General features: G+C 37.8%; 1 protein-coding gene across 1 annotated transcript in view; it reads left to right on the top strand.

The window, feature by feature from the left end:
- The window catches only part of DCAF5 (DDB1 and CUL4 associated factor 5), a 124,162-nt gene that overhangs the window by 36,323 nt on the left and 74,096 nt on the right, over positions 1-13,743 (top strand). Inside the window, exons 2-5 of the mRNA XM_036734893.1 lie at positions 629-772; positions 1,664-1,700; positions 2,837-2,976; positions 7,143-7,272. Coding sequence (XP_036590788.1) covers positions 629-772; positions 1,664-1,700; positions 2,837-2,976; positions 7,143-7,272 — 451 coding nt within the window. The remainder of the gene's footprint in view (positions 1-628; positions 773-1,663; positions 1,701-2,836; positions 2,977-7,142; positions 7,273-13,743) is intronic.

Raw genomic sequence — 13,743 nt, 5'->3', positions numbered from 1 at the left:
TGATATTTAGAATACCTTTTCTACGGGGTTGTCATGAGGAAAGTGCCAAATAAATGTGAATAATAATTGTTTTTAACATCATTCCCCTTCATTCTAGATTTGTTTTCTGTGTGATTTAGAATTTTGCAGGATAGGGAACCATGTTTAGACTTTCAGTCATGTTTTCCCCATTCATTTTAAATATATAATTTTTTGTTGGATATAAGTGAGAATAAAAACTAAGTCTTCCTTAAGCCTCTTCAAGATTGAAATAGGCCCAAATGTAAATAAAGGAGGAAAAGAAATGCTTTAAAGGAAAGATCAAGTTTAATCTTTTGAACGAATAAGTAGAATTTGACAATGGGAAGCCAATGAAGAAACTCGAAGCTGGACAACCTTTTCTAGGGGTGGGGAATGAGGGTCTTTTGCAGTTATATGTTGAATTGAGAAGGGTGGAGAAAGTAGATGTATGGAATCTGCTCTTTCTACCTCTGCTTTCTCTGTATTTCACCAAGAGGCACTGGGCATACAAATGTATACTCTCTAGGAACCTCCAAGCAGACTCATTTGGTGTAATTTTGTTTGTCCTATTTCTTTTGCATAATGTATGTTCTTGCCATAACCTTAGACCCCTGCCTTCTTCCCCAAGGAGGCGATGACCGAAGGGTTCTGCTGTGGCACATGGAACAAGCCATCCACTCCAGAGTCAAACCTGTTCAGTTGAAAGGAGAGCATCATTCTAACATCTTCTGCCTGGCTTTCAACAGTGGGAACACTAAAGTGTTTTCTGGAGGTAAGAGGAAGCGAAAGGCATTGTGATCCAGGGTCCTGAATGGGGTGGGGGATGACAGCTCAGTGAAGACCTTTTTAACGTCCTTTTACCATGTTAGGAAGTTACTGGCTGATTAAAGTATTTCTCCTGGGTAAAGGTTATACTGTTATACTGTGAATTTGTGTTTACCAGAAGAGGCAAATAGAAACCATTTCCAATCTGACCTGACTTTCTTATTCTTCGGTGAATTAGAGAAGCAGATTCATCTTTGCTCCCTGGTTGCTACCAGTGCTGGAGGCCATGACTGGAGCTGAGACTAGGATGACTTTTGAGCCATGTACTTGCTGTGACTTCTGCCTCTTTGGGCAACTGTTGCTCACACATTCATTATAGAATGGGAAATTATTTATTATGTGTCTTTTTACATCCAGGTTAACTAACTCTTCAAAAGTAGAGCTATACACAGAAAGGATTTACTAAATATATTTATTTTAGTAAAATGCCCACATATCTTTTGACAGAAGAAATGGGATTTGCAAATGGAAAAACTTGGATCTAATGTTTCCACATATTTAGAATCATAAAATATGAGAGCTGTAAGGGACCCTAATTAAGTCATGTAGTCCAACCAGTTCATTTTACAGATAAAACTTTCTTTTTATTTTTAAAATTAACTCACTAGATTATGTATTTTGAGAACATTATTTTGTCATCCTTATTTGCTGTTGACCTTTTTTACATACTATAGCATTCCTATCCCTCCTCCAAATTTATTTTTAAAAACTTTTCCAGTTGACTCTTCTATTTAAGATCCAAGTAGATGATTTTTACAAGAAATTTTTATTAAGTGCTAACTTAAAATGTGCATGGAGAAAACTTTTGTTATTAGCCATTTGTTTTTCTTCCTTATAGGAAATGATGAACAAGTTATCCTCCATGATGTTGAAAGGTAAATAGGTTGTTTGTGTGTGAAGGTGATTGATTGCTTCTATAACATTGAGGCAGATTTCTTCTTGGCCAAAATAATGCTCTCTAAAAAAATTAAAGCTACAAAACTCCTCTTCTAAAGAAGGAACTTGGTATAGTTTTGTGACTTTATATTGTTTTGAGAGTCACCATAAAATTATTTTTAGGAGAAAACTTAAAAGGATGAAGGAGGAAGCTTAATAAAAATCAATTTCTAGCATATTCTTTTTTTTTTTTTACCTTCAGTCACAATCAGATTTGACAATTTCAAAGCTGTCACTCCTTTCCTTGTTAGAAATCACACTTGTTTTATAGGATTTCAGAAAAGTAAAAGTCATTTTGGTCTGTTGAATGACTTTGCTCAATTAATAGGAAATGCAAACAATAACATTATTGCACGTTAAGAAAGTTTTAAAATACTTGAAACGTATCCTTTATTTTTAAGAATATTTTTTTAAAATGGGGAGGATTTTTTTTTTGGAGCAACATCACTGTCACTTTCCAGTCATTCTATACCTTCTTTCTCTTGAACAAATAAGTACTAGTCAAATAAAGCCAATCAATACATTGTCTAGGGCTGAAAATGTATGCCTCATTTTGCACCTTTTGTCCACTACCTCCCTGAGAGGGACCAGGCATGCCTACCATTTGTTACATCTTTAATCAGCGTTCTGGAGTCTTTCAGTGGTGTTCTTGGCATTCTTGTGATGGTTATGTAAACTATTCTCCCAATGCAACTTACTTTGCTTTACATCAGTTTATTCAGTTCTTCCCAAGTGAATCTTTCTGTTTGTCATTTCTCATGTCATAATAACACTTACATGCCTCTTAGAAAAAAAGGAAATTAAGGCTGTCTATGTGGGCAAATCTTTACCTCTCAGTACCTTAAACAGCCCTCTGAGACATAAGCTGTTTCAGATCTGAATTGATAGAGGGAATTTCTTTTTGGGGAATTCACTCACTAATGAAATAATAGGACCCCTCCAAAGGAAAAAAGCCACAACAATTGTCATATAATAGCTAAATTTTAGTAACTACTCCCACAAACAAAACATGTATGCCAGAAGGGTAGAAGTCTGCGTATGTGTGTGTCTCTCTTTCTTGTGCTCTGTCTCTCAGCAGCGAGACCTTGGATGTATTTGCTCATGAAGATGCAGTGTATGGCCTCTCTGTGAGTCCTGTGAATGATAACGTTTTCGCCAGCTCATCAGATGATGGACGGGTTCTCATTTGGGACATACGGGAGTCTCCCCACGGAGGTGAGTACCCATGGGTGAACATTCTTTAGTTCTTTAAAAGCCCTATTTTTGTCACTTGGTAGACCTCAGAGAGGGGAGTAATGTCAAGGGCAGAAAGGCAAAAGATTTCCCCATGGAGAGCAAATAACTAGTATGTTTTTGAGCTAAGTGACGGGGATAAAAATGCAAGACTGAGACAGTCCCTGCCCTTAAGCAACTTACATTCTGATGGGAGAGAAAACACATGTAAGGGAGTATTGGGCAGTATTTGGTCTGAGAAGTCACAGGGATGGTGAGTGAAGCCATGGGCAGGCTGGGGACTGCAGGTTGCAGAAACTGATTTGATTACGTTTCCCAGAGGGTGTGTGAGGTATGGGGGAGCAAGGGTGGGGCGGGGCGGCAGGAATGGATGTGCATATGGCAGCAGCATGGGCAAGAAGATGGCTGGGAGTTTAGTGTTCTAGTTCCAACTAGATAGAGTAGCCTGCGTGAGCTATAGATAGATAGATAGACAGTCAGACAGACATATACATACGTACATATGTGCATATACATATACACACACATATATTTCCTTAGGATATACGTTGAAAAGCAGTCAGCTTGAATGACATCCCCAACCCCTTTTTGCTCATCCTCCTAAATATCCACATACATGCCACATGTAACCTAGCATGTCAGTAAGTCAAAAAAATATTACTAAATTCCTACTTTTTTGCCAGGTACTATACTGAATACTGGAGAGATACAAAGAAAGGCAGTAGATAATCCTTGCCCTTAAGGAGCTCACAATCTGATGGGGGAGACAACATGCAAAGGACTGGTACAAACAAGATATATAGACAGGATAAACTGGAGATAATGAATAGAGGGGAGGGATTAGCATTAAGTGGGATCAGGAAAGGCTTCTTGTAGAAGGTGAGATTTCAGCTAGACCCTCAGGGAGGCCAGGAGGTAGAGATGAGGAGGGAGAGAGTTCCAGGCCTGGGGGACAGCCAGTGAAAATGCATATAGTGAAGAGATGAATTAGGAATAGCAAGAAGGCCTGTGTCATTGGATCATAGAGTATATGGGAGAGGGGTGAATTAGGGTGAAAGAAGGACTAAAACGTTTAGGAGAGGCCAGGTTATGAAGGACTTTGAATCTCTAACAGAGAATTTTCTATTTGGTCTTGGAGCCACTGGAATTTATTGAATGGGGGATGGAAGTAGGAAGACATGGTCAGACCTTGCTTCAGGAAGTTCACTTTGATGACTGAGTGGAGAATGGGCTGGAGTAAGGAGAGACTTGAGGCAAGGAACCAACTAGAAGAATGTTGCAATATTCAGTGCTAAAGGTGAATACCAAAGTGATGGTAATGTTCTGACATTCTCTGGGAGAGAAGGGAGTGAATATGAAAGATGTTATGAAGGTAAAAATCAGTAGGACTTGACAGCAGATTGGACGTGAGGGGTGAGTGAAAATGAGTAGTCAAGGATGTCCCCTAAGTTGTGAGGCTGGGGGCCTGGGAGGATGATGGTATCCTCAGCAGTAATATGGAAATTTGGAAGAGAGAAAAGATAATGAGTTCTGTATGGGATATGTTGATTTTAAGATGTCTTCTGGACATCTAGTTCACTGGATAGTTGGAGATGTGAGACTGGAGGTTAGGAGGGATGTTAGTGCTGGATAAGTAATGATAACAATAGCTAGCATTTATATAGTATATATTTATATAGCATTTATATAGGATGTTAAGGACTGCAAAGCATTTTATGAACATTATTTATCCCTACAACAACCCTGGGAGGTAAGTGACTTGCTCAGAATTGCACAGCTAGGAAGTGTCTGAGTCTGGATTTGAACTTGTCTTTCTGTCTCCAGGCCCTGTGGCCCCATATTTGAGAATCATCAGCACAGAGATGATGCATGATACAAAAACTTCCTATCACCAAAATGACAATAGTTCTACCACAGGCACTAGTGATACCAATGGAGAAAATCAATAGCCTCCTAATAGCCCAGGTGGTATAGGCCCATAGTACCTACAGAGTAAGTACTATGACTTCTAAGTTGTCTGCAACCTTAATTATTTGTAAAGAATGCAGGGGCACAGTGCATTCCCATAGGCTCAAATTCCCAATCTTTTTTGCTTTGCACACAGACCTATAAGACCTGAAGCTACTCTGTATGAGACTTAAAATTTAAAAGAGAGTTCTTTCTTTTATTGTGGTACATTACATAGGTATGTATAGGTCATAGACTTAGAGTTGAAAGGGGCCCCAGAGGTCATTTAGTTCAACTCCTTCATTTTTACATATAAGGAAATTGAGGCCCAGAGAACTCCCCAGGATCACATAGAGAGTAAATGGAATAGCCAAGATTGGAGCCCAAGTTCTCTGACCCCTAATCCAGCATTCTTTCCATTATGTGTTGCCACATAAATCTTTGCTTACTAATGAATAATTTTTATCTAGAATTTGAGGCAAAAATTTATTAGTGTGGACCAGTCTGCATCTCTCTCCTGAAGTTCCTTTAGCAAGCCCATTCTTTTTGTGATACTGCATCCTTTTGTAATTGAAACTTAAAGTCCATATTAACTTGTTTTACTAACTCTCCCTATTTTTCAACATTTCTCCATGATCTCTGACCAACCATTTTCTCTTCCTCCTTTTTTGCAATTTTGTGCTTGTCAGATGAAATATCCTAACATTTTAATCTCCCTGTTATAATCTGGTTGCTAACAGAGAGCTTTATTTTCTCCTCTGATAACTGAAGGGGTTGAATTCTGAGGTTTCTTGCTGCTTTAAAATCATGTGACTCTAGGACTGTGTATTGATCTGTGTTCCAAACACCAGTTACTCTCTGTGGACTCTAAAAGTATCCGTTGCCAGACTGATACCCAACCTGAGACGTTTTCAGAGATGGACAGGCCAAGTGCTGTGGCACGGAGGGTGAATTTCACTTCTGGAATTGCCTGCTCTGTACCTGCCTGGAGCCGTGGCCAGTGAAGTAGTTTTTCTTCCATTTATGTAGTGCAGTGAATAAGGTCACCAGGCCTGGAGTCTGTCTTCCTGAGTTCAAATCAGCCTCAGATACTATACAAGTCGCTTACCCCTGTTTGCCTCAGTTTTCTCATCTGTAAAATAAGCTGGAGAAGGAAATGGCAAACTATTCAAGTATCTTTGCCAGAAAACCCCAATGGGGTCATGAAGAGTAGGACATGACTTTAGACAGCTGAACAACAGAAGTCTAATGGGTTGCATAAAGACCATGCTCTCCAAGGTACAAAATTGATTCTTTTCTCCTACTTTGAGAGCTCCGTGGTGACAAATTTCACGTAGACAGTGCCTATTTGGAATGGATTGAGCACAAGATTAAGTGTCAAATGCATTTTTTTTTCCTTGTCTTCTATCTAGAAACTAAATTCTAGTGTTTTCAGTGTGAGCTTTTTTTCCTCACTAGAGTTGCTTTTTGGATGGGCAAAATAGTCTAAACAAGAAAGGAAAACTTCCGGGGTCTTTTCCAAATTATTATTTAGTTTAAAATTTTTAGTTTTAAAAATTTAATAACTTGGGTCATAGGATCAAAGGATTTAGAGCCGGAAGGGACTTTGGAGGTCATCTGGTTTAATTCCTTCTTGAACAGATGAGAAAAAAGACCCCACAAAGCTAAGTGATTTAACTTAAGGCCGCATGAGTAGTAAGCATTAGCTCTGTCAGGGTTCTAGAACTGGTCTTTTGACTTTGAATCCAATGTTCTTTCTACAACAATTGGCTCTTTCTGTTAATGATTTGCACATTTCTCCTAACCCCGCCCTCTCCAGCTGATATAGGACTTTAACTTTCCTAACCACATTACGTAGCTTTCCTTGCCTTTAGCAGTAATTTTTATTTTTCCCCAGTATCTGAAGGTGAGGATCCACTATGTGCAACTGTGTAATGTAATTGTTTCAAATTTTAAAAACTATTTTAAAATTATACATACTACGGAAACAACACATAACAATTTAAATTAACATTTAAAAGTGTATCCAGGTGATGTAAAAAACTCTAAAGTGCCCCCTTGAGAGATTATTTGCCATGTTGGAATTTTCACTCAGTGGGACATTTGCTTTGCAATATGTTGCTCCACTTACCCTCTCTTATTTGCCCATGTGCCCAAAGGTGCACATAAACCAGTTGAACAAAATTCTTTTTCTTCTACAGAACCCTTCTGCCTGGCAAACTATCCATCAGCCTTTCATAGTGTTATGTTTAACCCTGTGGAACCCAGGTTATTAGCCACAGCCAACTCAAAAGAAGGAGTAGGACTCTGGGATATTCGGAAACCTCAGAGGTAAGCTGTTTTCCTTCACCAGGCATGAGAACTATCAGACTGCCTTCTTTCTTGGATGAAATGATCAGCTTCAGGCAGAAGGCATTTTTGTGAAAACCTTACCGGCCAAGATTTCTGCATCCAAGAGCAAAACCTTTGTCATTAAATCTGTGGAGTTCAGTGTTATAGAAAGAGATAGAAAACAGGAAAATTTAGGTCCCTACTTACGGAGGAAGAAACTTAGTGTTCCAAGAGTATTTGTGTTTTAAGAGAGATGCTTAATAATTACCCAATAGAATAAAACACTTATGGTGGAACTTAAGGCTGCATTTGAGGAGATAATTTTGTCTGGGGGCTTTTTTGATGTTCTTCAACTCTATTATGTAAGTGGTCTGTTACTTCACATTATTTTAAAGTTGGCCTAATATTCATCTCATCGTCACCTGTGTCCTATTAAGGAATTACAGCTTCTATTTGCCTTAGCTTCTCTTTTTGAGGATTTTCTGCCTTGCTTTTCAGAGAAGATTACCCAAAAAAAAGAATTAACTATGAGTTAGCTGGGTTTTGGATGAAAGGGGCTTTAGAGTACAAGGCACTATTTTCCTTGATGATTTCTTAAAATACACCAATTTTCACCATCATGGTAATCATAGGACTATTAAAATGAGCGCATGCATTCCAATGTAATGCTCCATAGTGTTAGGTAAGACCCACTGAGGACCTATTGTAGATAATGCTTGTCGTGAACTTGTGAGGTTCTTAAGGATATTTCCCATTGATATACCAGCTCTTACCAAAGGGAGATGGCTAGAATGAGTATTTCTGAATAAAATAATTTCTTTGATTAAATGGTGAAACTTTAAAAATCCAGTTCTGGAAAACATGATTTCATGCAACATAGCTTCAGTATTTTCTAAACATCCATCCATACCTTTTGTCATCTAGTAAGTTAGCTAGTGTCTAAGGAAGTTTGATTGGCATGGTAAAAATTAATATGATTAGTTTGAGTTCTATGATTCTAAAATAAAATTGACAGACCTGAAAAATTCTGTGGGAATTAACATGGTATGGTGAAAAAAACCAATAGATTTGGAGTTGGAACTGAATTCTTGTCCTCTCTGCTGATGAGGCTAGTGTTTTTAGGGAGATCTCTTTATCTTTTCTGTCCTTGACTTTCTATATCTAAGGGGATTGGATGAGCTGATCTCTAAGGTCCTTTCCAGTTTTAAATCTTGGATCATGAATTTTATATGGCTTCTACCACATGCCAGGCACTGTGCTAAGTACTTTAGAAATGTTACCTCTTTTCATCCTTGAGACAACAAGGCTATATGGTTTTACCAGGAAGACCCTTTCTGCCCTTTTCAATATATTTTTTTGGTATTTCATCAAAGTGAGATTCCTTCACATGATTTCAGTCTTCTTTGCCTTGTAGTCATTGCTTTTATGAGAAAACATGTTAAAAGTTAGACTTTTATTTGCTATGTGTTCTCCCTCCCATTACTTCCTCTCTCCCCAATCCTTCCCAACTCCTGTAGATATATCCATAGGTCTTGGAATCAGAAGGATGAAATGAGCAACTGGTAGCTATAATGAACTATTAAATCACAGTGGAAAGCTTGAATAGTTTTTTACCAACACTAAGAGAAGAGAAAATTGTGGTTCTTTCATCCTCCTCAACTGGTTTCTTACAGTGTATTATGTTTTGACTCTCTTCCTTTTACTAGTCTCTCATTTGCATATTGCTTGTAGTCTTTGGTAATCCAGTATGTAGGTTCATAAAGAAGGCTAATTTATGTAAAAAGTTTGGTGGGAAACTTGAACTTGAACTTTTGTTTGGAATAAAAGAGAAAATACATTGTTAGGAGACTAGAATTTTTTGTCTACTTCTTAGGGAAGGTAGGAATTAGGGGGCCTTTATCGGATTCTACTAGGTTTTCTAGGTGCAATATAAGGAACCCAGTGAAGTCTATGAGCTGCTTACTGTTTCCTGAGGTACATGAAATTAAACTTCTATGTTCTGATTGTAATATTTCATTGGTATGACCAAGTAGGATGCTTATGCTGCTTTTTCTTCCAGAGTTTACTGCAGAATTGTACCAGACCATTTAATTTCTTTCTTTAAATTTTTTTTCTTTTTATTGTTATGAACTTGGCACAGATATCAACAAATTTACACTTTCTAAAAGAAACTTTCCCAAACCCTCTTAATTCTAGTGCCTTCCTTCTGTTATTTTCTATTTATCCTGTATATAGCATGCTTTGTATTTGTTTGCATGTTGTCTCCTCCATTAGATTGTAAGCTTCTCGAGGATAGGGACTGTCTTTTGCCTTTCTGTATATCCTTTGTGATTAACACAGTGCCTGGCACATAGTAGGCACTTAATAAATATTGACTGTTTGATTAGGCCTCTCTCATCTGATGCTTATCTGCTTCTTGGTTCCTTCTCCTCTGCTTCCCCTTTTAAAGAGATTTTGTTTTTTCCCCTTAAAGGTCCTTTAAAACTAATGCTTTTTTAGCCAAATTTGAGAGTATTCAATCTTCATCACCTGAATGTGTTGTATCTCAGTTCATGCCCATGTATAATCTTCCTGCTGCAAGGGTAGCAGCTCTGAGGGCATGTGGTACCATGGCATTCTGTGATGAGAGATCTCTATTAAAAAGAAATAGAATTACTCCAGTTGGGTATGGGTGGGATGTAGATCTCTTGACTTCATAGACCAGTATTGTTAACAGTAGTCTTCTGGGACATTTTTTTACCAGAAGTCTCCTGGGATTTTTGAAAGAAAACAAAAAATGTGACTTTCTGACCTCCCCAGATCCCTGATTTGATACTTAGAGCCTGGGCAAACTCCCCTCTATCCCTGGCTGAGCTCATCTTCACTTGAAATAGGGTGAGGTCATTCTCTTCCTTCCCAACCCTGTTGTATAATTAACCTAACATGTTTTTTAATCAGATTTGATTTGCTGTTTCTATTACAAACCACAGTATTTCTTGTCCACTGTTAGGAGAGCTAACTGAAAAAGTCTGTACACTTGATGTGTGAAATTCCCAATAGGATATGGGAAGTGGTTTTTATTTCTCTTATGCAGTCTGTAGACTTTTTGGTTATCTTTATTCCATACACACTAAAGGCACACCAAAATGACACAGAAGGCTTTCCACATAAACTTTTGTGGTGTGCATGTTTGGAGTATAGTCAGGGAAGGGAATAAAGAATATAAATTAGGGAAAGGGGAATTGAAAGTATCTATTTTCTAGGCTCTAAAGTCAACTTTTCCTTTATATCTTCTTAATGATCTCTAGGTCTTATTTGAGTGTCAGCTTGTTCTTGCTTGTAATTTAGGTCCTGAGTAAGTTTCTGCCTTATCTGGATTTGATAGGGTGATTAAGAACATTAAGAGGACTGCTCGCTTGAGGAAGGAGTGGCTTGAGAAAATAATTCTTCCCAGATGATGAGCAGCAAAGGGATTAGGCATAATCACTAGGTGACTTTATGGGATCTATTATGAGGCCATCCATTTAACTTTCAATCAATCAACAAGTATGATTTCTCTGCTAAAGAGGGACACTAACCAGAAGGCTGGCTGCCTTCTTGTTTTTTATTCAGTTGTCTGGGGGTTAGATAGCTGGGGCCATCATTCTTACAGTCAGCAAATTATTTGTAAGATATTTTTGCTGGATACTGAGGCAGATAGGTAGATACAAAGATAAATAAAATATAGCCCCTACTCTCAAGAAGGTTATTACATAGTAGGGTAGATAAAATACATATATGTATATATATATATATATATCTCTATATATAGATATATAAAAGCAGAGGTGGGATAAGTAGTAGTTTTTTTTATTTCTCCTCCTATTAAAAGCTATTAATTGGCAGTACTTTGCTGTAAGTTCCACTCTAAATTTATGGAGAAAAAGTAGCTTCCTGAGGTTTCTTTTTTCATTTGTTTGTCAATGGAGAGTAAACCTGCTTGTTGGCAGCTTCACACAAAAGAGAGATGGAGCGCCCTCTTTTGGTGAAGCTGGTGATATGGATGTGGTAGTTTCTTCCCTCTGGTTTGGGCTTGTACTTTACAAATCTGAACTACTCTTCCAGGGTTAACTCAGGTTCTGGAGTATAGGAGCAGCAGAAAAGTACACAGAGATGAAGGAATTTTAAAAAGATAGGCTTAGGAGTCATGGTCATAGAACATTGTCCCTACATAGTGTTATAAAGCAAGGAGTCCCAAGGTTTCTGAACCCATTGTGAGGATGTAGAACAGAAACTTCCAAAGTGAAATAAAAACCTGTGCTTGGCTATAGATGATGCTCAATAAAACTTGATAGGTTCACAGGGAAGTTTTGTCCACTCATGTTTATAGTAAAGATTCAAAAGGGAACAGGAAGGAAGAAGGCCACATATGAGTTTTGCAGAACTGGAGCAAGCCCAAAACATGGAAAACTTGTGTAGTTTTTTTGTACTTCGCACCAGGTGATGTAAAATCTAAGACCACTATGGAACTAGGTTCTGATGTGCTCCTGCGGCTCACAGTTCCTGAAGGATGACAGTGACTAGAAGAAACAAGAATCTGAATCTTTGAAAATGAGCTGTAATGAAAGAGACTGAGAAGCTGTAGGAAAATTAGAAGTAGAGTCTGAATTCAAAGCAAAAATAGTGGTAGATTTTGTCCTGTTATATTCACCAATGTGCTAATATTTTGTGTGCGCGCTTCATTTTTTGTTTTTTTTCTTATGAAGAGAAGTAGGTGATAAGGTATAGTAACATCAGCAGAGTAGGGAGATCTTGGTTCTGGTCCTTGTTCTAGGTTTGTGAAAGAGTGCTAGGAGTTACGGAAAGATTTAGATCCATATTCTCTCCACTATTTACTGGCCTAGCTCTGACTTCCCTCCTGTCTTTTCTGTCTCTCTGCCATCCTTCAAATATGATCCTAAATGCTGAGTTTAACACTGATTTTTGAAGAAGGCTTCAGGAGTCTTCATCAATAGTGGAATTCCCATAGGAATCTGGTTATATAGGTGCATGGGGAGGAAAAGTGTATATTTTTGTAACTCATAGTGTATTTCACAGGTCATGAATTCTAAGGATGAGTATATTTGACTTAGAAAGTTGGTTTCAGTTCATTATCGAACTAGTTGAAACTTAGCTTGTAAATACATAGATATTAACTAATTTGCAGGTTATTAGTTTGTTCTTGCCATGATACTTCTTAATGGCTTGTATTTTTATAATTGTCTTCATTAGGAGCACTATTAATATCAAAGGGGTGTTATTAGCTTTAGGGATTAAGGCATAAGCACAAACATAATTTATTACATTGAAAGGCTAAGTGATCAACATTTTGATATGCTAACTGTCTCAAATGGAAAAAGTAACTGTTAAAATAAACATTAAGTAGAGAATAATAGGTATAATCTATAATATTAGCTGGCTGCTGGATTTTAGCCTTCACATATATCCAAGACAGTTTTTCTTTGCATTTCACTAGACAGGTTTTTGAGCATTTCTCTTCTATAAGGTTATTTTATAATTTAAGGGGCTAGAAGCATCTCCTTCAAATAAATTAACAATTCTCCATCTAAAAAGTACTTTAATTTTTTTATATTACCCTAGCCTACAGAGCCTAAGGCAACAGTACTACTACTGCTAGCTAGAATTTATATAGTGCTGTATGGTTTACAAAGCTCTTTACAAATATTATCTCATTTTATCCTTACAATGACCCTACATCCTACCCATACCCAACTAGAGTAACTCTATTTCTTTTTAATAGAGATCTCTTTAAAAGAGGGAGCAGAGGAGAGGGAACCAAGAAGCAGATAAGCATAAGATGACTAAAGATGAGAGAGGACCAATCAATCAATCAATATTTATTAGGTGCCTACTATGTGCCAGGCACTATGCTAAATACAAGGGATACACAGAAAGGCAAAAGACAGTTGCTGTCCTCAAGAAGCTTACAATCTAACGGAGGGGACAGCATGCAAACAGATACAGACAAACAAGCCATACACAGGACTGGCTTTCTACTTAGATGGGATGTAGCTGATGGCACAATGGATACAGTCTGGACCCGGAGTCAGAAAGACCTGACAAATCCAGCTTCGTACATTTGCTAACTGTGTTGACCCTGGCAAGTCACATGATCTCTTTCTTTGTTTGCTTCAGTTTTTTCAATTGTAAAATGGAGGTAATAGTAGCACCTACTTCATGAGGTTGTGAGGATCAAAAAAGCTATTTGTAAAAGGCACTTGAGGTGCTATGTAGAGACTTATTCCTTTCCCTCCCTTCCTCCCCAGCACTTAGCACAGTGCCCAGCATGTGGAGGTGCTTAATAAATATAGATTCTTCTTCACTATTCCCTGTCCCCTACACCTAACTCTGAGGAAGCATCCATGACCAAACAAGAGATCGAAGGTATCACAAAAACAAAATGAACAGCTTTGATTACATAAAATAACAAGCTCTTGCACAAATGTAATCCTT

The sequence above is a fragment of the Trichosurus vulpecula genome, chromosome 8 (assembly GCF_011100635.1).
Source record: "Trichosurus vulpecula isolate mTriVul1 chromosome 8, mTriVul1.pri, whole genome shotgun sequence".
Lineage (NCBI taxonomy): Eukaryota > Metazoa > Chordata > Mammalia > Diprotodontia > Phalangeridae > Trichosurus > Trichosurus vulpecula.
Note: the sequence above shows the minus strand (reverse complement) of the source record. Positions and strands in the feature narration are given on the sequence as shown.